The following is a 24,538-nucleotide window of genomic DNA, read 5'->3' as shown; positions in this document are numbered from 1 at the left end:
CCTCTCAGCCTTTTCCTGGATTTGTTCATTTCTCCCTCGACCACTCTCCGTCTCTGTTAGTCTGAGCTTCGACAAGAGCCAGGTCAATTGTCCCATGAGAGTAGCCAGACACCCCGTACGTGAGAATCAAGGAAGAATTATTTTCCCTGCTTATAAAGGAGAAGGAAGCAGCTGTCCCCCTTCCCTCCTTAAAAGTCTTCTTTTTTTTTGGCCACGCCTTGCAACATGAGGAATCTTAGCTCCTGACCAGGAATCGAACCCATGGCCCCTGCAATGGAAGTGTGGAGTCTTAACCACTGGACCACCAGGGAAGCCCCCCTTAAAGATCTTCTTACTCCAACTTTTTGGCAAGTAAACAAATCTCCCCAGGAGTCAGATAGCTCCTAGCACACCTCTGCTTTTATGACTTGTCTCTGAGTTCTGGGGCTCATTCCTTCTTGAACCGTTGAAGTTCTTGCATGTTTCATGCTGGCCCGCTGAGGGAGCTGCTCCAGGCTCCCTGGCACCTTGGGGTCTTAACCTAGGAACTTTGTTCGGGCTGTAATGATTTGGGCCTCTCGGGAAGAGATAAGTGAGGTCTTATCATTCTTTTGGATTAGAGCAATTAATCCTGGTTCTATGAAGGATTCTGGTTATATGAAGAGTCTCAGGAAGATAGGGCTTTTTACCGGAACCCTGAGAAATCCAGAGAAGTTCCACTTCCCCAAACAGGAGGCAGGTGGGGATGAGAGCACATCTGGAGCTGGTCTCTGAAACCACTAGCCACTTCATTTCGGTTCAAAAAGTCAACATCCTGAATATAGATCTCACCTGGAGTTTCCACCCCTACCAGGCTAGGGCTGAAGGTTTTGGTCACTAGGAGTGGGTGCCCAGGAAAGGGAGGTGACACTCAACTCAATCCCTTTCTGTAGATGGGCCAGATCTGACCTCTGACCCATGAAAGGGACATAGATCATCTACAGCAGGGTGGGGGACAAGAAGGGGCCCAAAACCATGTCCGGGGAGGAGGAGGTGAGGACTAGTATTGCTGAGGCCCAGAACTCAGAGGGGGCAGATTTCAGTTTGTCCTAAGGGAGAGCTTCCCAACGGCTGGAGTGATAAGTACCATGGGAGGTGAGAACTCCTTGTATTAGATAAATGCAAAGAGAAGCTAGAAATCCCCCGATTGGGGCCCCTGCAGATGCAGGATCTGAATGCTGGTGTCACAAACTCATGCTGGGTGTCCCCAGAAAGATCACCTACCCTTTTGGGCTGCAGCATCTTCAGCTACAATATAAGGATAAGTAGGATAATAATACCATCCCTGTAGGGTTGTTATGAGGATGAAACTAGATAATATACTAAATAAACAGCAAGGACAGCATGCTGGCACCCAAGGACTTCGGAAGCAGTGACTGCCACCACTAGGCTCAGATCTTGACTGCTCTTCCCTCATCGTGTGACCTTGATCAACCTGATTTTCTCATCTGGAAAATGGGGATGTCAGGATTATTATCGAGACTATTGGATCGTTAGGAAGATTCAACAAGCTAATTCATAGAAAGCTTTTAGAACAATGCCAGGCCCATAGAAAATGTTCAATAAATGTTGATATTGATATTATTACTACTAATTGTTCCAACGAGCCTTCCCTACAGCCCTGTAAGGTCAATAACATCATCCCCACTTCACAGATTTGGAAACTGAAGAATGTTAAGAAACTTTAACAATGACAAAAGCACCTACTCTGTGCCAGGCCTGTTCCAAGCACTTCACAATCCTCAATCCATTTATAGTCTCATAACCTCATTTATAACCTCATAACAACCCCATCATTTTCCCTATCTTAACAGGAAGCCATGAGGCATAAAGAGATTAAATGACTTGCCCAATGTCCTGGCAGTCTATGGTCTTCTGACCCCAGGAGGTGCAATCTGGCTCCAGCAATCAGTTACTTTTGTTGAGGGGTAGAGGTGTCGGATCACACCCAGGAAGCATCTTACCACCAACAACTGGTCTGGCCTAGTCCAGGGGGCAAGAAGGTGGGCCCGAGGGGAGACCCGGAGGTTCTTTCCTGCCAGGAGTCAAAGCTCAGAACTCGGAGTACTTCCCCCAGAAAAGGGGGGCCCAGGGAGAAGGGATTACCACAACTTCCCAGAGAGTTGCCCAGGGCTCCTATTCCCCACCTCTGCAGGGGGAAACCGCCTTGCAGTCTCCAAGAACCAGCTGGCTCTGAGTCTACCTCCCTAGGGTACCCTAGAGAAGCCACTGTCCTTCTCAGAGCATTCATTTCCTATGCGCTGGCGAGTGCAGACCCCGGAAAAGGGCTGTGACCACCCTGAGTCACACAGCTAAGAGGTAGAGGGTCTGGGAATCAAACCTGAGTGGGTCTGATACCCCTCATCTCCTGTTTTTCCCACTATTCCACAGTCTTCTGAATGTGCTTTGTAAGTTTCTTGAGCATTCTGCCAAGAGGAGGAAGTTAACGTTATCATTCCTAGTATTGCAACATGTGCCCTCCTAAGCGTGTATTCGGACAGTCTGGAGGAGGCATACATTTCCATATACATTATCTCTCCAAGCAATTTGTCAATTTCTGAAGCCAGAGAGTGGGACTTTGAGGACGTAGGTTGGAATTTGGGCCCAGGAGTCAGGTGGCTCCGTCTGTATTTCCTCATGTACTACCAGTGCAGTCTTCCAGAGGAATTTTTGAAAACTTCAGTTTCCTCCTCTGTGAGGTAGGATAGACACACTTACCTCATGGGGTTGTTGGGAGAATTAAGTGAGATTATGCATGTTAAGTGCTTAACACAGTGCCTGGAACAGTAAATTTGAAAAATGGAAGCTGTCATTACTATTATTAGTCTCCCACATCACTTATCATGAGGTTGGGCATCTAGTAGGTTCTTAGGACATCTTTTTTCTAATTTGTAAATTTTTATTTTTTATTGAAGTATAGTTGATTTACAATGTTTCAGGTGTACAGCAAAGCGATTCAGTTATACATGTGTGTGTGTATATATATATTCTTTTTCCAATTCTTTTCCATTATAGGTATTACAAGATACTGAATATAGTTCCCTGTGCTATACAGTAGGTCCTTGTTGTTTATCTATTTTATATATAGTTAATACATCTTTTTAGAATCAAATAGATTCTCCTTCTGAGTTGAGAGTCTACAGTGGGCTCAATAGAGCATGTCCACCTGACAAGGTGTCACTTGTGCTCTCTGACCTCCAGCCTGAAATCACTGCAGGAGTGAGGCTTCCACTGCTAGTAGAGGATGCTCCTGCACTTCCAGCCCCTTGTCCCTTGGCTCCCTGTGACATCACACCAAAGTGCTAGCGTGTGCTCTGAGGCATGTCAGGCGAAAAATCACAGCCGGATCTTCTGTGTCTCAGTATGAATGTGTGTGAGCAGGAATGAGGCTGAGTCAGGTGCCAGGGGCCAAGCTGGGTCCAAGAGGAAGGGCCCTGGGTGGTGATAAGCAGGAACAAGGGAAGGGGCACCGTGCCACACCACGACACACATCCTCAGCTCTCCCGCTTCCAGGAAGCCAGGTGTGGGGAGGAGACCTCCTAGTCATGACACACACTCCCCAGTGTGCAATTTCCTGCAGCCCCAAAAGTTCCATTGAGATGTGTTACATTGGTTTTACGTAAAGCCAAGGCCACCCCATCCAAACAAGAATTCAAGAGATGCAGTAAAATGGCCACATGTATGGCCAAGGGGATTCCTGCTCTTTTGGGGAGGTGCGGTTTGAATCAGGCAATCGCTTTTTAAATTCCATGGATCAAACACCCACAGCTTCTAAGATTCCAACAAATGTGAAAAGAGCAGGTTTCTATGATTCTAGATTCTAGGATTCTTTTGTCATTTCATGAAAGCTTATCAAGGCTGGAGCTGTGCCAAGCCCTGTGCTGGGTGCTGTGGACCTGAAAGGGTCCTCAGTCTGGTGAGGAAAGCAGAGTGACCAGACACACTGTGTGGTAAACACTGTGAGAAAGGCATCATAGGGGCATCCAGCCGACATGGCCAAGGAATAATTCATTTTGCACAGAGGACAGTAAAGCCAACTGGGAAGAGTAGACAGCGGCCAGACTCAGAAGCTAACCAGACAACCTGCATGATCCCTCAGCTATATGACCTTGGGCAAGTCCTTCAACCTCTCTGAGCCTCAATCTTCTCACTTGTACAACAGGGCTACTATTCCCTATCCCAAAGGGACTGTTGTAAGGGTTAGAAATAACGCATGTGAAGGATCACAGCCTACACATAGGGGCTCAGTTTTTCTATTTCTTAGAAAAAGTGACTCCTGATGCATGTCGGAGGACAGGCAGGAACTCATCAAGCAGACCAGGAGGGAAGAGAGGCCAAGCAGAGAGCAGGTGCTGCACGTGCAGAGGTCCAGAGGCTCACAGGGTAGAAGGTGCTGCCGAGGAAGCTGGCAAGGGACTTAAAGGCCAAGCCAAGGAGCTTAGACTTGATTCTGGGGGCACTGAGGGGTCATAAGAGGTTTTCAAGCAGGGAAGGGACAGCATCAATGTGTGGGCTAGGAAGATGTAGCCTTCTGGCCACAGTGCACAAAATGACGTGGAGATTCTGCAAGGACAAAGACCAGTGAAGAGGCACAATAATGAACAGCCATGAGCCAGGGAACACTAGCCGCTGGGCCACAAGTGCCACCCATGGTAAGGATGTTGGCACATAGTACTACCCAGCCTGTGTGGGGCAACACGCACACGGATGGGGAGCAGGGCCCTGCCACTCTGCTGGAAGCTTTTGGAACACATGTTGCAGGTAACACAGCCTCAGTCATTCCTTCATCCAGCAAATCTTCACTGAGTACCTACATTGTCCCAGGCACTCTTGATGCTGGAGATTCAGCAATGAACCAGCCAAGGTCCCTGCCCTCATAGAGCTCATGTTTTAGTGGGGAGGTGGGTGCCTAAACATACTCACAGTTACAATCTAGTCACAATTGCTGTAAGAGCTACAAATCAGTAGCAAGTGTTTTGAACTGGAGGGATTCTAAACCTGGTCTCCCAGAGGAAGTAGCATTTAACTTAAGACCTAAAGTCTTGAGAGTTTGTCAGGCAAAGAGTGAGGGAAGAGAGCTCCAGGTTGAGCGAATAGCACGTGCAAAGGCTTGGAGAAGCAAAGAAGCCTGGCACATTTGAAGAACTGCGAGGCCAGTGTGGCTGGAACTCAGAGATGGAGTGTGGTCAGGGTGTGGTGCAAGACAAGGCTGGCGAGGTGCACAGGGGCAGACCAGCAGGGCCTCCCCAGCCATGTTAAGGGCAAATTAAGGATTCTGGGCACAGCTTGGCCTCCAACGCCAACCCACGCCATCCCACTCCAACCTACACCAACCCAAGCCACCTTTCATCTGCTCTTCTGGGTCAAGCCCCCTGACCCCAGAATAGCTCTCTTCCCATGACCTTCCCTCCAGTCAAGAATTTTCTCAACCATTCCAAGTGTCTCTTGTCATCACTTCCCAAGAAATTCAGTTCCTGGGGGACCAAATCCTGGCTCTCCCATGAAGCATTTGGCAAGGTTTCAGGCACCATCAGGTAGCCCATGTTATGCTGGAATATTTACTAAGTGAATGAGTGTTATTATCCCCATTTCATGGATAAGGAAACTGAGGCTTGGAGAGAGAAAGCACACACAGTAATCTACCCGTGGAATTTGGGGAGCTACGTGGCTGTTAGGATTCCATGATTCTGATCCTATGACAGGGAGAGAGGATGCTAAGGTTTAAGGAAACATGGAGATTTCAGGGTTCCAAAATTCCACGATCCTAAGCCTTAGCGCTCCAATAAACCAGGTTCCTGATCTGTGCTACCTAGTCCAAGCCTGGAGAGGCAGGCACCATCCACGAGCCCTTTTCCACCGGGTCTCCTGGGTCCCACCTCTTAGACCAGCCAAAGGATGCAATCTGGGCGCCCCCCGGTGGCCAGGAGAGAAAGGGAAGGAACGCGGTAGTCAGGAGCCTAACACCCAAGGGCAAAGCTCTGAGGCAGGGACAGGACTGAAGGCGGGGAATTCCAGGCCCCGCCCCAGAGCAGACTTCCTGCTTGGCAGACTGCCTGAGCGAGCTGAAGCGGCGGCTGCGGCAAGGGATCCCAGGAGCCATGGGGTGCACGCGTGATGCCATCCTGGATGCGCTGGAAAACCTGACCGCTGACGAGTTCAAGAAGTTCAAGATGAAGCTGCTTTCAGTGCCGCTGCGCGAAGGCTACGGACGCATCCCACGGGGGACGCTGCTGCCCATGGACGCTGTGGACCTCACCGACAAGCTCGTCAGCTACTATCTGGAGGCGTACAGTGCCGAGCTCACGGTATTCGTGCTGTGCAACATCGGCATGCAGGAGGTGGCGGAGCAGCTGCAGGAGACCTTGTGCAAGGGTGAGTGCGCCCCCTCCACACAGGGCCAGGCCAGACCAGTATCCCCTCTACACCCTCCTCCCAACCCAAAAGTTCGCCTCTCCTGGAGCTTCCGCTTCCTGTTTCTCCTACCCTTTAATAAAATCCTCCTGCTGGGGAGGCTTCCCGCGCTTGGTACTGACCTTGGCTTCCGGACCAAGAGACCCCCGAACCCAGAAACACTTGGGAGACACCACTTAACATTTTCTTACAGGCCCCGGAACCACGCCAGCCGGGATCAAGGCCCCTCCCCAGACAGCAGCCAAGCCAGGTAAAGCCTTCAACGCCCAACCTCACCTACCTGGGCACCTCACCAGCCCCGCCCCACCGTACCCCTGCACAGCCTCTTGTCCCAAGGCCAGGAGCACCCAAAGAGCACAAAGCTAGGCCAACCCTTCCCACCCACCTACTCACACACCTCCTAGGGCTGAGCCTGGCTGGGAGGAAAAAGGGAGACAAAGTTAAACTCATCCCACTATAGGTAGAGTCCTGGTGGCATGCCCACCTTGAACCCCACCGCTTAGGGTTGCATTCAGGGCAATTTCTAAAGAAAGCCTAGTGTTCAAGAGGGACAGGCTCCAGCACCCACCCTGGTCCCAGCTCATCCCCTCTCCTCCCTCCCGCCCCAGCACTGCACTTTGTGGAGCAGCATCGGGCGGCCCTCATTGCGCGGGTCACAGACGTGGATGGGGTGCTGGATGCCCTGTACGGGAAGGTCCTGACAGAGGACCAGTACCAGGCAGTGCGGGCGGAGTGCACCAATTCTAACAAGATGAGGAAGCTCTTCAGCTTTGCTCCAGCCTGGAACCTGACCTGCAAGAATCTGCTCCTCCAGGCCCTGAGGGACACCCAGCCCTACCTGGTGGTCGACCTGGAGCAGAGCTGAGGCATCTTCCCCAGCAGCGGTCCCACAGACAACCCCTGGCAGTTCCAGCCATCTTACCTGGAGTCTGATTTTTTAATATACATATGAAAATCCAGCTTGTATTTGGTGTGTCTTCCTACTTCCAGCCTGGAAACTCATGCAGAGCTACATATCCAAGCGCCGCAGTGACTCAGATGAAGCTCTAGCCTCCGCCTGTTCCTGGGGCAGCAGGCTCCCCAAACACTTCATCCTTCCTGCCTCAGTCACCAAGGAATGGTCCCTCACTCACCATTTGGTGGCTCCCTTAATGCCACCCCACAGGGTCTGCCCCTGAGACCTGTGAACACAGGTTAGTCTTGTGGCCAAGGTCTAAAAATTAGCATAGAAATATGTACAAAGGGCCTGGAACTGGGGGGGGCCAGGCTTGACGTGCATTTAGAAGCAGACTCGTCTGCCAAGCTTCTCTTTCGCTTTTTCATAGGAAAAAAAATTGCAAAATGAGAGCAATTTTCAGGGGAAGTGACAAGAGTACCATCTAAGCAGGAAAGAGCACAAGCCACCGAGTGTCCCTAGGGCTCCTTCTGGCACGGACACCAGCAGGCGTCACTCCTCCCTCTGCTCCTTCCCACCCGCTCCAAGAGGTTATAGGTTACACTCTGCCCAGAAAACATGCCAATCACAAAAGCAACTTCAGGAAATGAGTTCTAGTAGCTGTTCCCTCTCTCGATGAAATTGTGCCCACAAAAGAAAATAGGAGTATTTATTTCCACAAAACACTTAGGGAGCCTTTCCAGAGGCTGTTACAGAACCAGATTCTAGGACCACATCCTGAGTACACTTTGCACCCAAATTCTTTCTGGCCTGCAGGGGGTAGATGCAAAGCAACAGGCAGGCCCCAAGGAGGCCAGATATCCTATCCTTAGGAGTCAGATCATCAGACTCGGCGATCCAGATATGAGGGTACAAAGTGTGCCGTTCACAACGACAGACCAGCACAGAATGGAAAAGCTGTATGAAGTCTTCACTTGGAACACCCTCCCTAGACACAAGAATTGACAGATGCAGTGTTTATCCCCCTCCCCCCACCCCACACAGTCAACACTTCCCTATTCTGATGACCAGATCACCAGAGCAACAGGAGAAAACAAGTTGTTTACTGCAGGAGGAAGCTACCAAAAAGCTAAGCTAATGACCACTGTCAAGGATACAGTGACATGGGACTGCTCCTAATGCCATTTAGGACTCCAGGAGGAAAGCTGAGCTTCCGCAAAAGTGGGAATCAGCCCGAACACTCAGGATCCCGTGGGCTTATCTTCTTTGGCCAAATACCCCATAAAATAAGTGATGCTCCCCATTCTACTCTCAGCCCTTTTCTACCAAGTCTTCTTAGATCTTATAAACCAAGCCTCATTCAATCCCCGAGATGTGTTTGCTCACTTATGTTCTGAAGGACCTTGCCATTTCCCAAACTGAAGTTGTCTTCCTTTTACTATCCCTGTATCTCGACATATGGCAACAGCAGCAGCCTAACCAGAAAACAAGAAACACCAGCGTGTTCCATAAAGTTTAGTCAGTCTTCCAACTTACATCCAAACACCTTCCTTTTCAACTTCACTGCCCCCCTCTGGCGTATGCCTTCATGTCTTACCACAACAGGCCTCCTGATCTCCCTGCTTCTCGTCAACCACCTTAAAGGGCCTGAGTACTGAAAACTGATGATGGAAATGGACTCCCTTCTAACACTAGCACACCTAAGCCCCGCTTCCAACCTGACCCTGAATAACCCCATCCAACCTCTCCTACCTTCCTCTTTACATACCACCAGATCTCAACACTACTTATACACCCTGCCCTACCGCACGCTGATCCAGACTCTGGATACCTTGAAACCCACCTGTCCTAGCATGCCCGGAGAGGGCCTTCCTCTGGGCTCCAGTGGCATTTTCACCTAGGTTCCCTGTGGTAGAGCAAACCATATTGTCACATCTACTTTCACACAGGACTCTCCCATTAGATCCCCACAAAAAGACATCTTTTCAACCTCTGTACAGTGCCTTGCATGTGAAAAATAATAACATCAGTTACTGTGTATGTCTACTGTCCTAACAGAGGATTCTTTTTTACACTTCATAGGAACCTAATGCTTCTCATGATATGGAGCCATAACACTTCCTTGCACAGCAGATGCTCAAACAGAGCAGCTACAAAAACTAGTGCAAGCCTGAGGCAAAAGACACAGTTCTAAGAAACAGCTCCCCGAAGTTGAAAGACTTCTTGGGGGCTTTCTTTTTCCGTTTTATTTGGTGGGGGAGGCGGGGAGAAGGGTGAGGCTCAGAGTTCTACCAGCCACAGCATATTGGTTAAGGACACACTTCTGCAGCCAAAGGACAGATTCAAATCCCTGCTCTACCTCACTCACCAGTTATGAGACTTAAGGCCAGTTTGTACCTCAGCATCCCATCTATAAAGTAGGGATAACAGGACACAGCTCATCACCTAAAATCAACTGGCCCACAGTGAGCACACACTGGTGTCAACAGTGATCTCCAGGATGTTTCTGTTCCTAGCTGCTCAATGGCTTAGGCTCCTCAGTCTGAAACAATCAACATTTTCTGCTCAAACCTCTAAGCATCACAAGACTGGAAAAAAAAAAAAGCAGATCAACAAGTAATGTCCGCTGGGCCTGTGCTAATAAGAACAAAAACCCACATCCAGGACCCAGCCTTCCACGAGTGACCTTTTTCTTAGCTCCTGGCTTAAACTGTCTACATGAACAGTTCTATACAAAACTGAGTTCCCCTTTCCAGACATGACGGGGGGAATTAGCAGAAAAGGAGTCTCTGCAGAACTTCAGAGCATCTCCAGAGGTGGCAGCACCCCACCAGGACCTACACACTGAGTTAGAACCGACGTGCTAACCACATTGCCAAGCGATTCAGGTACGTATTCAACTTACACGCTGCTATAGCGAGAATGTGGCTCTGCCACCTCAGTCAGCCTGTGACAGGTTTGCAGAAGCCTTCTCACAGAGGGATGTGCCTTGTCACTCAGGGAAAGACTATACAGGATGGGCCCATTTCCCCTCAAATTCTGGTTTAAGAGGGGAGGAAAAAAAAAAAAACAGCCATCAAGCTAAATCTGACAGTTTCGTACCTCAAGCAGGCTGCAGTGAGGCCCTAAGGATCCTGCACGGAACAGCTACAAGGAATCAGTGCAATTGTGCAACACTGCCACCCTGAGGTGCGCATGCAGAATGCTACCTGGAAAGCCTGGTTCCTGCCTCCCTTCAGTTTCTTCTTCCCATACCCACCCCACCCTCCTTGGCATTCTCTACCGGCAATGGCCTAAAGCTCAGTTCCCCACTACACACAAGGAATCCCCTATCTTCGACCGGGTAGTCCAAGCTCCCTTCCTGTCTCCAATCCCCACACTGGTGGCTCTCAATTATCCTTCATGTTAAAGGAGCCCTTCATGCTAGCACTACAACCCCAAGACAATCCAAGGAGCTGAGAGAGCACAATCCATCCACAGAGCACTATTTCCAGACCCAAACTCCTCTGACATACTTCTGTTCCTCCCTCAAAAATATTTAGGAATTTTAGGGCTTCCCTGGTGGCGCAGTGGTTGAGAGTCCGCCTGCCGATGCAGGGTACACAGGTTCGTGCCCCGGTCCGGGAAGGTCCCACATGCCGCGGAGCGGCTGGGCCCGTGGCGCCATGGCCGCTGAGCCTGCGCGTCCGGAGCCTGTGCTCCGCAACGGGAGAGGCCACAACAGTGAGAGGCCCGCGTACCGCAAAAAAAAAAAAAAAAAAAAAAATTTAGGAATTTTAAATTCAATGGTCTCTTAAAACTCTAACTGCTAACACCATAGGATTGAGGGCCAAACAATTTCTACAAGCCCAAAAGTCAAACCTGCTGGCAAGATCCACTTGACACTACTTCCTCATTTCTTAATACCCCCAGCACCAGGAAGATTACCCTCTGCATGGGGAGCTGAACAAGATAATTTTTGTGGAAACCTAAGTCTGAATTATTTCAAAATAAAATTTAAAGATGAAAGGAAAGAGACTAAGTATTGAGGGCCCAAAGGCAAAAAAGGGAGTCTGAGTTCTGAAAAGACTGGAGAGGAATGGCTGCAGATGGGACCTCACACTGAGCTGAGCCTCTCACAGACTAGTAGAGGGAGTGAGACCTGGTTACAAAACCCCTGGTGGAAGACTGACAGGAGACTGGAAGTGGAAAGCAACATGCCTAGATAAAGATGTTAATGTGTTGAGTCTCACAGGAGCTGGACCCAGCAATGACTTAACCTCAGCCCTATATCCAAGTTACTGAAATCCAGCATGTGATGGGGAAAAGGTGAAAAGCCTGAGAACTAAACCAGTGGAAACAAACAGACCCGCAGCACACTTCTCCCCACCACAACCTACCCTCCTCACTTCTCCCTAGTCAGCCTGTCCCAATTCAAAAAGCCAGGCGCCTAAGTGCTTCCAGACTGCAGGCCATTTTCCATAATTCAGTAATAATGTATTCTTTAGATCTCTAAGGACTAGCCTAAGATCCTCATCAGAGAAATATGACTGGCTATTACTGGCCTAGTGCTTACAAGGGAATGCAGCCAAGAGCAGAGGGCCCGAAGTCCAACCCCCTTGAGGTCTCACTCCTATTTTCTCGCCAATGGATAAGCTGGCACCAGAACCAACAACATTCCCTCTGTTGCTAGTTCTGTCGTCATCCATTCTTTTCTCCTGGAAAAGGACTCCAAACTGGATCTACCCACTAGACACTTGAGACTCTATTTTCTTTTACTTAAGAGCAAAACCAATCACTGAAGCCCTTTAAAGGACAAAAACTAAATACTAACAGTCCCAGTCAGTAACTGGGTCTCACCCAGAGCTTCAACCTCCTTCACCGCTAGCAGTAGGGATGAAGGAACCACAACCAAACCCTAACACCAGAACCCTACCAGGTGAAGCACACACAATAAACTTCTCAGACATGGATAGTGCCATTCAAACCAAGCATCACTGTTAAGAAAGCAGAGGCAGCTGAACACACCAGGGAGAGAAACGATGCCATATCCTCAGCTCTAATTCTGAGGGTTTCTCAAGCGTACGAAGTTCAGTAAGCCAAAGGAAAGCACTGCCTGGAGCAGCTCAGCCATTCTCCACCTACTCTTGGTAGAGCACCTCCACACAGTAGGGAGGATAAAGCAGCTATTCCTTTTGACAAAGCCACAGCTTCCATCTCAAGTCACCAGAGATTGGAAGACGAAACAACTCCTAAGAGAACACTTACAGCATACTTGACAATTTTAAACCAAGAGAAAAAGCACTTCCCACCAGGGGTCCCAGGCACTCTACGAGCTGTGCTTCTGACAGCAAAGAAGCCTGTTGCTGTTGGCTATAATTTTCAGTTCTGTATAACTAAAATTCAACTGCTTGGCAGGGATGGGCAAGTTTTCTAAACTCAGTCTGAGCTGGAAAAAAAGGCAGGGGGGAAATTTTTGGGGTCAGGAAAGGCATGTTAAGGTTGACAGGCACTGGAGTCTGAGGTTTCAACTCATCGGCCCCAACCTTTGCCTTTCTCAAAATTATCAATGACCTCAGCCCTCTGGGTATAGGCAGGATGTAAACATGACCCAGCTAGACCACTGTCTCCCTAAAGACACCTACCAAAGTCCCACCTTCAGGAAAACTAATGGGGGGGGTCACCCTGAAATATAAAGAACTGCCTCTACCTTACTTTCCCAGCTAAACTTCCCCCCTTTACCATCTCCTCTCCTTCCCAAGTCTCTTTCCCTAAAATTTAGCATCCTCTTAAGGCCTAGGCAAACAACGTTTGGGATAGGAGTCTGTCCCCTTCAGAACAATGATTTCAGAACGAAATGCCAAGAAATGAAAATGAAGTGATCAGACAGGGACTCCATCCTGGGGTCGACCATTTCCTGAGAAACGAGAGTCACATCACCCATGCACTGGGCATGAAGTGAGCAAGGCCACGGAACACCTGCCATTAAGTAGGTGCTCAGTTACTCTCCTTCCTTCAAAACACCCAACTGGCTAATAACTATGTGCTCCAATCACGATCAAGCTTGAATACCACCCCCAAAGCAACCTAATTTGTTTGAGCCCCACTCAGAAAAGTGCCAGAAGAGCCAAGAGGCCTTAAAAAAGAACAGAACTACTATAAAAAACTCACTAAAACCAGCATGTGAATAAACATGGTAAAAGAAAAACTTCCAAATGGTTGGACAATTCTGGGCCAACACACCACATGTTTCTCATTTACCACTTTCATTCATCTAGTTTTTACCATAACAGAAAAGTTTAATCTCTACTTTCAAGGATACACTTGACCTTTTCTCCCTGAAACAAGTATCAAACACTTTATTCCAGTTCCTGCTAAGCGGGAACAAACAAATTATTCCAGTTCCCACAAGGCAGGTTGATCTGAAAGAGGAACACTCCCCACATTCTTGACCTGGACATCAACGCTCCAGGACAGTGAAGAGGGGGAAGAGGAAGAAAATTTAACTAAAATGATGGTTTTTAATGGGAACCAGAGATATGGTTACAATTACATAGTCCGACACAAAAAACCCGTGGGTGATCAGGAGTTGGAAGGTTACAAAATAATGAGGGTAACACTGGGTACAGGAGAAAGCCGCTCCAGAACTTCAGGAGCCAGGCTAATACGGCCTCTCCCTGCGGTCCTGTCTGTGCTCACCCCTGCAAGAAAGAGTATCCATTAGGTCTGAGTTACCAACCTCTCTACCCACCCCACCCCAGAAATCCTATCTGCCCCTGCTACCCAAGCCCAAGAACTAGCTCATATCTCCCTATAGGTAGAGAGAGTACACGGGAGTCTACAGATTAGCTCCCCCAGATAATCTTCCTTCCCTCCTTCCCTACCCACTATGGTTTCAGTCTCAGCTTTCCAACCTAGCCCTCAAAATGAAACCACTGTCCCAAAACCTTGCAATCCCATGACCTCTGTTCAACTGCTCTACTTTCATTTCAATTTAGAGTCTTACTTACCTGGAGTCCATCTTGCCAGGGCCAAAGCCACCTCTGTCCCCACCACCCCGGCCCCCTCGGAAGCCCCCACGGTCCCCGCCTCGGCCTCGGTAGCCGCCCCGATCATAGCCTCCTCTGCCACCACGACGATCGTCTCCATAGTTACCCCCTAGGAAAAAAGAAATATGATATATCCCCATATCACATCCCCCAAATTCCTCCTACCTTCCCTCTAGCCTCCTTTTGATCCCAACTCCTTATCACCAGCTCTGCCTCTTCCTTACCCATATGAGAGCCTCCTGGTCCCCCTCCTGGGCCATCTGGTTTAGGGGCCTTACACTGGTTGCATTCATTCCTCCAAGAGAAGTTCATGTTCTCACACGTACTGAGGAAAATAAGACAATTAGTCAGGGCCGGGGGGCGGTAAGACAAGACCTAGAATTACGAACACTCCAGTTACCTTACGGATACGTGAGGAAAATGAGGCCTCGGAAAAGCAAAAAGGCTTGTTTCTCAGGAGCGAGCCAGACAAAAACTGCAGGTTATTGAACCCAGTCCAATACCTTTCCCACTAGAGCTACCTCACCTAGGTGACTCCTGGCCAAGCCTGTCAAAGTGTACCTTTGACATCTATTAGTCGGAAAACACAAGCTCTACCATAGTACCAAAGGGCACACGTGTAAGAGGGCTGAGAAAAGAATTAAAGTTGTTTCACTCACGGATTAGGACACTTCCAGTCCCCTGCTCGCTGCTGTCCTCCACCGCCACCGCCACCGCTGGGGAATCCTCCTCGGCCCCCACCACCACTGCCACCACCTCCATAGCCTCCACGGCCCATGGGTCCTAGTGTAGACAAAAGAATACGTCTGCTCCGCTTCCAAGTCTGGTTAACCTAACCTTCTCTCCTATGCAAACCCTTACCACCCTCTCTCCCTTCTCTCCCCATCACCTCTTACGCCAGCAGAAGTAGATCCTCACCTCCTCGCCCTCGGCCTCCACGACCATTGCCACCACCCCGATTGAAGTCTGCTCGCCGAGTAGCAAATGAGACCTTGATAGGATTCCCAGAGAATTCTTTACCTAAAGAAATAAAGGAGGTATAAAGAGACTTTTTATTAAAACCTGTGGGTCTAAAAACACACTTGGTACAATCAAGAGAAGACTCTGCCTTCTTGTAAATGTTTACAATCTCATGAAACATAAGAAAAAATAAGACCACGCCAAAATAGGAGTGTTGGAAGACTCATAGAAATCCTCAAAACACAGGCCGTTTCCCAAAGCTAGTTACCCTGTCCCCCACCCCTGCCAGCCTCCGCATACATACCATCAAACCAATCAATAGCTGCTTTAGCAGAAGGTGGGTCATCAAATGACACTGTTGCCTCTCCCTTCAGTTTGCCTGTTTCCCTGTCTGTGTACAGATTAATCATGGGCTGTCCTGTTTTCTTATTTGTCTGAAAAAATCAACGTGAGATAACATCAGTCTTAAAGAAGACAGCACTATCACAACCATACCCTTCTATTTCACGTAACTTGAATTAAAGCCATCAACTATAACTGTTTCTCACTTCAATATTAAAAAATGAAAGTAAAAATTATAGACTACAAATTCAAAAGTTTTAGACACTCCCTTTTTTATCAATTGTGCCTTTGTGTTAAAATGTGATTCCCTTTAAAAAATGGCAAAGGCTAATGTTCTTTCTTCAACAAATTAAGCAGGCAACCATTAAGACTTTTTTTTTTCCACTAAGGTATGAAATCCAAAAGCCTGCAGCACTGATAGAAAGCACCCACTCTGCTCCACAAGTACCTTAATGATACCAATCTGCTTGAAGTAATCAGCTACAGACTCAATTGTAACATTCTCGCCCAGGCCTTGCACGAAGATGGTGTTGTTGTCTGAATTATCCTGTTCTGCTTGTCAAACGCAGAAAGAAACATGAATTTGGAGAGGAAACAAGCAAAGGTAAAACAAGTCAGTGACTCTTAATAACCTAACTTTAATACTTGCTATTTCGCTTTCAAAGAAGAAAAATTCTAAAGCAAGCAATATACTTTGGTTTAGGTCAGACAAAAGAAATCCCCATCCCTTCTATTTTATTATCTGAGTACCAATATGCCAGCCACTTCACAAATTTAAATTTAGTTTTACAACTACCCTTTGAAACATGTTGATACTCACTAAAGAAACCAGGGCTCAGGAGTTAACTGCCCAACCACACAATAAGTACACCCGTTGTCAACGTTAAGACCCCCAAGTTAAGAAACCTATTTTACACTAAAATCCAGTATATAAACATAATTAAAACAAAAAATACACTAAGTGCTTCCCTTTCTGTGTCTTTTTCGTTCAATAATTTGGTTACGATCCCCATTTTTAAAAGCCACTGCTTTAACTGAACCAGCAGTTCAGGATTATGGTCCACACACAGATGCATCAGCATCTCCTGAAACTTGTTAGAAATGCAAATTCTCGGGCTCCTCCCAGACCTACTAAGTTGCTGGGACAGGAAATCACCACATCAGGTATTTCTGATACATGGCTCATTTATAAATCACTGTTAAGTATAGCTACACCTAAACTCCCTTCCCCACATTTTCCTTCTTCTCTACCCCTGTTCTTCACATCCCTTTAAGTTTCAAAGAACATCCAGGAAAAGTCCTGATACCACTTGAGCCATTCCTTCATGCCACCTCTGGACTTACCAGAGTCATGACGTGATCCTTGGTCCCGAGGGCCTTAAGTGACATGAAAAAAAAACAAAAAACAAAAAAACAAGGAAAGAGGAGCCGTTAGTCAACAGGTTGAGAAAGACAAGGAGAAAAATTCACACCAAATCCAAACTTTTGCAAAATATCAGGTAAGTGCTCACAGCCTCACTCCAAACCCTGTCCTGGGTTGCCTGCCCAGAGAAAAATCCTAGGCAGGTCTGGGGAAGACAGAGGCCCCTTTTCTTAAGACCTGTATGTAACCTGAGTCCCCACAGGGACAACGCCACACTTCAGAAAATGCTGCCTCCCCCAGCTCAGGCTGGGAAATGTCCTCAGCACAGACTGGGAGGGCCAGGAGGGAGACCCCTTGAAGTTAACCAACTCATAGCTTGGCCCTGTTCTCTCACCCCAGAGAGAAATGGGCTCACCACCAGCAATGTGATATGCATCCATACAGTTTCTCCAAACTTTAACACCAAAGACACTTATCCCTTGTAGAACAATTTTTAATTTCATCTTTAGAAACCATTCTTAAAACCATGTTTGTTTCCCCCAAAACCACATGAAAATAAAAATCATACATAACAGCTATTGTATTTTTTAAGCATGTCCCAGGGAACAGACCAGAAATCTTATTTCCATAATGCAGCCTCTCTTTTTTTTCCAGAGACCATCTTTGACCAAAGTTTATCTGAATTCATCATAAATAAATATTGTACCCACACTCAATGACACCTAAATCATGAACCCAAGCCTTTGGCTTTAAATGTTGAGACAAATCAAGAAACCTTTTGTTAGTTAACCAAACCAGAAAAGTTCCGGCTTACTGGGAGACTTCTCAAATTTGCCATTTTTCCATGAATTCAGTTTTGTGCTGTTTAAGACCTGGTTATTTCCCATGAGCCACACATACTCCCAACCTTTCTTGGAAGTAGTCCACACCTTCCTTCCCAGAGCTAGTTTCTATTTGCCCATCTGAATTGAGTTTAAATGCGTGTATGTAGAATCGCATCGACACCATTCAGTATTTAATATATAAATATATACCAACTTCACCATCCTCAGGGCAGGGCAAAAGTTCACATCCCTCGTCCAGAATTAAAACATTTGGAGATTGTTACACACACACACACACACACACACACACACACACACACACACTAACCTCGGACACACTGATCAAAAGGGTCCTAAAGCCAAGTCGGCCCCACGTGTCCCAGCACACTCTCCAGCTTCTCATTACGGTGCTCACTAAGTGCCGGGTGTGGCAACACTCCTCTCAGAGGCCTACTTAAACACCTCTTATTTAACCTGGGTCAAACCGAATTGGTACCAGATGCCTGCTGAGTCTTACCCCTGCCTGCCTCCAGGTTAGCACACATCTGGCAGCAGGTGGCATTCTACCCCACCCCTTTCTGGAGGTGGTTCTGGACACTCCAAAACCTTTGACACTTAAAACACGTTAAGACATCTGCAAATGAACAATCAGACAAAGCATTGCTGGGAGTTGGGAATTTTGGAAACTCTGTTCACTTACCACCAAATTTATTGAAGCCACCACGGTCACTTCCGCTGGAGAAGACAAGTTAGAAGAAAGGACATGAAGCTTCCAACGGCTACAAAAGGGCGGTTTTTGATTTTGTTCAACATTCCCCAAACATGGGTAGGTGTTTTGGGAAAATGATAATACAAATGGCTACTAAAATACATTCCCCTTCCTGACCACCCCTTGTCTGACCTTTGAGCATGTCACACACACGTGTGCAATTTCTCAGACACAATTTTTAAGGATTTTGCTTTAAAAGGTTATATATCTATTTCCTCTGGAAAAAAAAAAAGACCCATTTTCCTTGGTCGTTCTTCCGACGTAGCAGATGTTTTTTCCTCTTGTCGCGAGTGGATGACAACCCAGTAGTTGGTTTAAAAACCCTACCCCCGATTTACCCAGAAGACATTTCACACCAGGCTGGGGTAGCCCTGAACACATTTTTGTGGTTTTTTGCTTTGAAAGCAGCAAGCAGACCCAACCCTGTTCCATAAAAAGTCAAAACCAAAGGCAATTTCCCCTTAAAGCGAGACAAACTTAGCTAAGCCCTACCCTAACTACTGAGCTGTTTTTGATCTCTCCCCACCCCCGGGGTCACCCCTTCTAACACTGTGAGAAGAGCGGAGTATTTTGCAATGTCACCTTTCATACCTGTGGCACATAAAATGCAGAGCAAGTTAACAGTCACATTAACAGTTGTTTTTCTTTTTAAAGTTTTGCATTAAACACACGCACACAACAGAGTTTTCCTTATTTTGTACGGTTTTTGAGATTGCCCCCACCCACCTCTGAATACTTACCATACACAAACTCTTTAAAAAACCTACTTTTTCCCAAAAAGGAATAACACACTGACATTCCTCCCCTCTCAAGGGAGACAGAGTAGGGTCCTTCAAATCATATTTACCAACAGATTTGACAAGTGCTTTAACATCAAATCTAAGGTTTTACTTCAACTTCAGCAGGAAGGGGAGGAAAGAAGGTCCAGTTGGACAAGTAACCAGAGGAAGGGGGACAGTGGAGCAAATAGGTGGGATACCACTGTCAAGCATACTGTATTTTGTCCAAAAGGTCTGCACACTTCAGATAGCCCCATGAACCAAGTCACACACAAAATCATTACTGTCAGTCAAATGAGTGCTCGTGGATTCAAATGACTACAGAATACAGAAAGAGAGAGTAGCCAATTCCTGGAAGCTCAAGTCAGGTTAACCATTTACAACTTCCTCAGAGGACACATGGGAATACAAGTAACAAGTAACAAGTTTCCCTATTACCAGGAGTGGGATCATCGGTTTCCCTTGCAGAGAAAGAAGCCTTTACTTCCATTTTTCTTGCCTAGGATATCAATGACTCCAATCCATATACACCCATGTTTCTTTTTCTTGAGAAATAAAAATGTCAGTACTCAAATCTCTATACAGAGGTGTGGGTAGAAGTTCAGGTTCCCAAGTTCTCACAAAAATAAAATGGGGATGAAGAAGAAACAGTCAATGCTCCTAAATCAAAGCCCCCACAAATCCCTAGAATAAGACTAACCATGCACTAAGGGACTAGGCTTCAAGGGAGATTCATGCAACCCTTCACACTGCTCAGTGATGTTACTCCCTGGCTCACAAGACACCTACCCCATGCCGCCTCTGCCTCCACGGCCGCCTCCACGACCTCTGGGTTCATAGCCACCACTGCTGCGGCTGTAACCACCACCACCGCCCCGGCCACGGCCCCCACGGTCCTGCTGGCCTCCCCCGTAGCCGCCGCCACCACTCTGGTCCTGATTGCCATAACCGCCGCCACCACTACTACTCATGGAGGGCTGATCTTGGCCATAGTTACCTGTCAGGAAAGAAAGGATGCCTTTAAGAAACACAAAACAGACTGTGAGGTGGCATAAAGCAGTTCAACTGCACAGGTGATAAATGACAATAAAAATTAAAATGAAGCTAGGAAACAAAAGCGCAACATTTTTAAGAACCTTTTAGGGAACGGGTGGAGCGGGATACAATTCCTTACAAAAAGCAGGTATGAGACAAAGCTGAAGACATCTCACCTCCACCACCCCCTCCACCTCCACTGCTGCTGTTGTACTGGTTCTGCTGCCCATAGCCCTGAGGGGGATTATAGCTTTGCTGCTGTCCATAGCTTTGCTGCTGTCCACCATAGCCAGACTGCTGGCCATAGCCCCCACTCTGGGGCTGCCCATAGCCGCTGCTCTGAGAACTGCTACCGTAACTAGGGAAAAGGAAAAAACAGAATCATAATGCCAGCATGTCCAAAACCTTCTTTCACTTTCAGTACACCCCATTCTCTGTACCCAACAGAGGCCACCCCCGTTAGTCCTCATGCTCACTCATGCACCCCTAATCTTTCAGTCCCTTCCCCTCTCCCCAGAACTCCTTACCTTCCCGAGGCGCTGCTAGGAGTTGGCTGCTGGCCATAGCCAGGGTATGAGGACTGCTGCCCGTAAGACGACTGAGAACTTTGGCTACTGCCATAGCCACCAGTTGAGCCATATCCCTGGGGAGTTGACTGTGTGCCATAGCCTGCTAGAAGAAAAAGGAAGTCACAAAAACTATGATGAAAGAGAAAAGGCAGGGAATGGGTTGAAGAAAACATTATATACCACCTAATGCTTCCCATACTTGAAAACTCAACCTCTTAGAAGATGCTTGGAAATCTTGCAACTCACAGTCAGAGATTACCCTTCTTTTACCTTAAAGCTTAATATTCCAACTTCTACCAACTTCAGAGTTCCAAACTCATCCCACCCACACCAAAGCCAGCCTCCAGGACCACCACTAATCACAGCCCAAGAGATCCCTATTAATTAACAGCATTTTAACCTGCCCATTATGTGTGCAGTACCAATAAGACAACCCCATATTATTTACACTTCAGGACCTCAGGGCAAATTCCACCTCCTGGTGTATCATGTGATATACAGCAGTCGGACTTCAAACATCTTCAAGGAAGCCATTTTCTCCCTTTAAGTATCTAAAAGTTTTCTCCCTTTAGGCAATACTCCCCCACACACACACCCCACCCTCCCATTTCACTTTCACTCTTAGGGGAAATGGGGAAAAGTGCAACATAAATAGAAAAGTAAAAAGTCAAAGAAAATAATAGGAAACAATTACAAACCAATTAAGTATTTTTGTTTGAAAGGACTCAAAGGCTTAAGTGCTTTAAGGGTCATAGACTGGTTAAAGCAAACACTTCAGCACTGCTTAGGTTTTAAAAAAAGCAACATTCAGAAACAGCAGGAAGAGGTGGGGTGACCCACTAAAAGAGACTCACTGTTCTGGGTCTGTCCGTAAGAACTACCATAGCTGCTCTGGCCATAGCCTGAAGCATCCGGTGACTGGCCGTAGCCACTGTAACTCTGCTGTCCATAGGGCTGATTGCTCTGCTGGGAATAGCCCTGCCCAGGCTGGGTCGGGTAGGCCCCATAACTGGAGAAAAAGACAAACCGTGCTCTCAGACAAAAACACCTTAGCCACCCTCGCCCTTTACAAACTCTGGAAGCCCAGAAATGACACTCACCTTTGGGTTGCTTGTTGAGTATAGTCTGAAAAACAAAAACACAATTATATTACCTTCAACCATCCCTAAGAGTAGACTAGGGCGAAAAGTCTTAACTCAAGCTAGCTTTGGGGCCCCCAGAGAGGAAAGTCAACGAGGCATAAGTTCCCACATGAAACCCTAGTTGAGAGGAGCAATCTGGCAGACCGTAGTCAAGTTTTCTTACAATAAAGAAAAGCAAAGAAACAGCGAATTTCTACAGAGACCAAGAAGCCTTAAGTACTGGAAAAAGCAAGAGCCTTGGTGAACAGCTCCAATTTTCTGCAACTTCAATCGATGTCAGGAACTGCACAAATTTACACACATTTCCTTCTCACACCCGCTCGAAGACAAAGATATCACCGAAAGTCAAGCTAAAGTCACACAGCTGCTTCAGCAGAACAGGTTTTAATTCAAGCCAGAGGCAGAACTGTTCGGAACGTAGCCTCCACTTTCTCAATCCGAAAAACAAGAATGTCTCCAAAGAGGCCGCTCTTCACCCTTTGCCCAATCTTGGAGACTGGAAACGGAAGCTTTTAATGCAAAGCTAGCTAACCAAGAGAAGAGCGCTCTTTGATCCCAAACAACAGAGATCACCATCAAGAGCGGTCGCCTCGGGAGGCAAGTCGACTGGTACTCAAGTCCCCAGCCCTGTGGCTCCCCACGAGTGCGTTTTCTTATCTCCTCCTTGCCTGCCTCGGGACTGTGGGGAGACTCGGCGAACCGAAGAAAGAGAAAGCGCTTTTAAAACGCCACATGTTAGACGCACTGGCCAGATCCACTCGTCTCGCCGGTACAGGAAACGAGGCGCTTCCTCCCGCAGAAAAGAGCAAAAGGACGGGGAGAAGGTGGGGCCTCGGGCGGCCGTTCCTTTCAGTAACCACCTCCGAGAGAGGAAATTTAGGCGGGAAAAGCCTCGGGCCGGGTCCCCAAGTCCGTTGGACCACCCCCAGCCGTTAAGCGGGCCCAAGCCTCCGCCCCCGCCCGCGTGGCAAGCGAGGCGGGAACGAGGCGGTCCCGCCCCTTCCCGAGGGACCCCGGGGGCGAGGCCCAAACCGGACGCGCGCCGCGGAGCCTCCAGCGAAGGGTCTCGCGACAAAAAGCAGGGCCGACACGAGGCGGGAGGGGGGGTTCGCGCCGCCAGAAAGGGGGGAGGGGCCAGCAGAGCGCGTGCGCGCTCCGAATGCCCGGATGCAGCACTGCGACAAAGCGGGCCCGAGCGCGAGGCTCGGAATGAGAAGGAGAAAAGGCTACAGGGACCGGGCATTTCCATCCATGCCTCACGTTTCCAATCACCAAGAAGTGTCCCTCCCAACCCTCACCTCAAGGAAAGGGGCTGCGAAGGGAAGACCTCCCGCCCCGCGCCAGGCGCCAGAGGAGCGAAACAAGATGGCGACATCGGCCTCCCCCTTCCACCCCTCTCCGCTGCTTCCCGCCAGTGCTGCGAGAAGACCCTACACGCGATCGCCGCTCAGGTCCCACCGAAAAACAAAAGCCCGACTGGAAGGTAACAAGGCCCGGGGCCAGCGCGCCACCGCCGCCTCGCGCCCTTACGTACCGTTTGAGGCCATGTCCGCGCACGCGCGCACAGGCCGACAATCAGCAAGATTCCAATACCACAGCACCGACGCCTCGAGGACTGAGCAGCCCCGCCTCCTGCGTCGAGGTTTATGTACGCCTCCCCGCCTACGCATGCCGGGGGAACGCACCAACTGCGGAAAGGAAAGGGGGAATCGTGGCCGACTCCTGCAACTCTTCAGGGAGTATAGAGGACCCTAGCAGGCAGAAAGGAAGCGTATTAACTAAGAACCTTGCAAATAATACATATAATCCTCTGTTTTTCTGACAAAGAAGTTACATTTGCTTTTCAGGACTAAGCCCACGTTTCACCCTCACCCCTATGATGGCATAATGGTACAGCCCTATTACCCTCTGGGGGCGGGGCGAGGGGCCCAGGGCGGTTGCGGGCGGAACTGTAGTCAAAGCCGGGAGCCGAGGGGCGGGAACCGAAATTCCTCAGGCTGGCCCCTTTCACTGGGCCTCACTTTCGCTCAGGATGGAGAGCTCCTGCGCTCCATTCCCCTTACACTGCATCAAATGCATCCTCCCTCCGGCGCCAGCCTCCCTCTCTGGCTCTAGTGTTCCTCCACCGACAACACACACCGACCCTCTCCCTGCGTCTAGGTATTCACTCATCGTCTTTCAGGCTTGCGTCTGCTGAAGTCCTTACCAGGGTTTGTAGATTGTGGCGCTTGCCATGAAAGAAAGCATGGACCCTTGGGTCCCAATCTGGTCAAGCACTGATCGCCCACCCACACCCTCACGGCTTGGCCCGCGAGTAGCTTGGCTCGAGTAGCTCTTGGACTGGAAAGCCCAAACCCTCCGGATCTCAAAGAGCACTGAGATTAGATCAGGGATTTCCCAGCC

General features: G+C 48.4%; 2 protein-coding genes across 2 annotated transcripts; one reads left to right on the top strand and one right to left on the bottom strand.

The window, feature by feature from the left end:
• Nucleotides 1-5,087: 5,087 nt before the first annotated feature.
• LOC307198969 (apoptosis-associated speck-like protein containing a CARD) lies at nt 5,088-8,272 on the top strand. The gene is made up of 3 exons (XM_079946345.1): nt 5,088-6,390; nt 6,623-6,679; nt 7,038-8,272. The coding sequence occupies exons 1-3, from the start codon at nt 6,117-6,119 to the stop codon at nt 7,292-7,294; spliced, it is 588 nt and encodes a 195-aa protein (XP_079802471.1). The 5' UTR covers nt 5,088-6,116; the 3' UTR covers nt 7,295-8,272.
• A 316-nt stretch (nt 8,273-8,588) lies between these two features.
• Nucleotides 8,589-22,128, bottom strand: FUS (FUS RNA binding protein; the record flags this gene model as incomplete). Its single annotated transcript, XM_079945479.1, has 14 exons — nt 8,589-14,004; nt 14,314-14,461; nt 14,577-14,677; nt 15,012-15,135; nt 15,271-15,372; nt 15,617-15,746; nt 16,103-16,206; nt 16,999-17,031; nt 18,542-18,576; nt 20,179-20,386; nt 20,601-20,782; nt 20,952-21,096; nt 21,848-22,002; nt 22,094-22,128. Coding segments are annotated over 14 exons (1,542 nt in total), but the record flags the coding sequence as incomplete, so codon positions are not given.
• Between the last annotated feature and the right edge of the window lie 2,410 nt (nt 22,129-24,538).

Source organism: Stenella coeruleoalba (assembly GCF_951394435.1).
Source record: "Stenella coeruleoalba genome assembly, chromosome: 15".
In the NCBI taxonomy this organism is placed as follows: Eukaryota; Metazoa; Chordata; class Mammalia; order Artiodactyla; family Delphinidae; genus Stenella; species Stenella coeruleoalba.
This window is presented reverse-complemented; position numbering and strand designations above follow the sequence as displayed.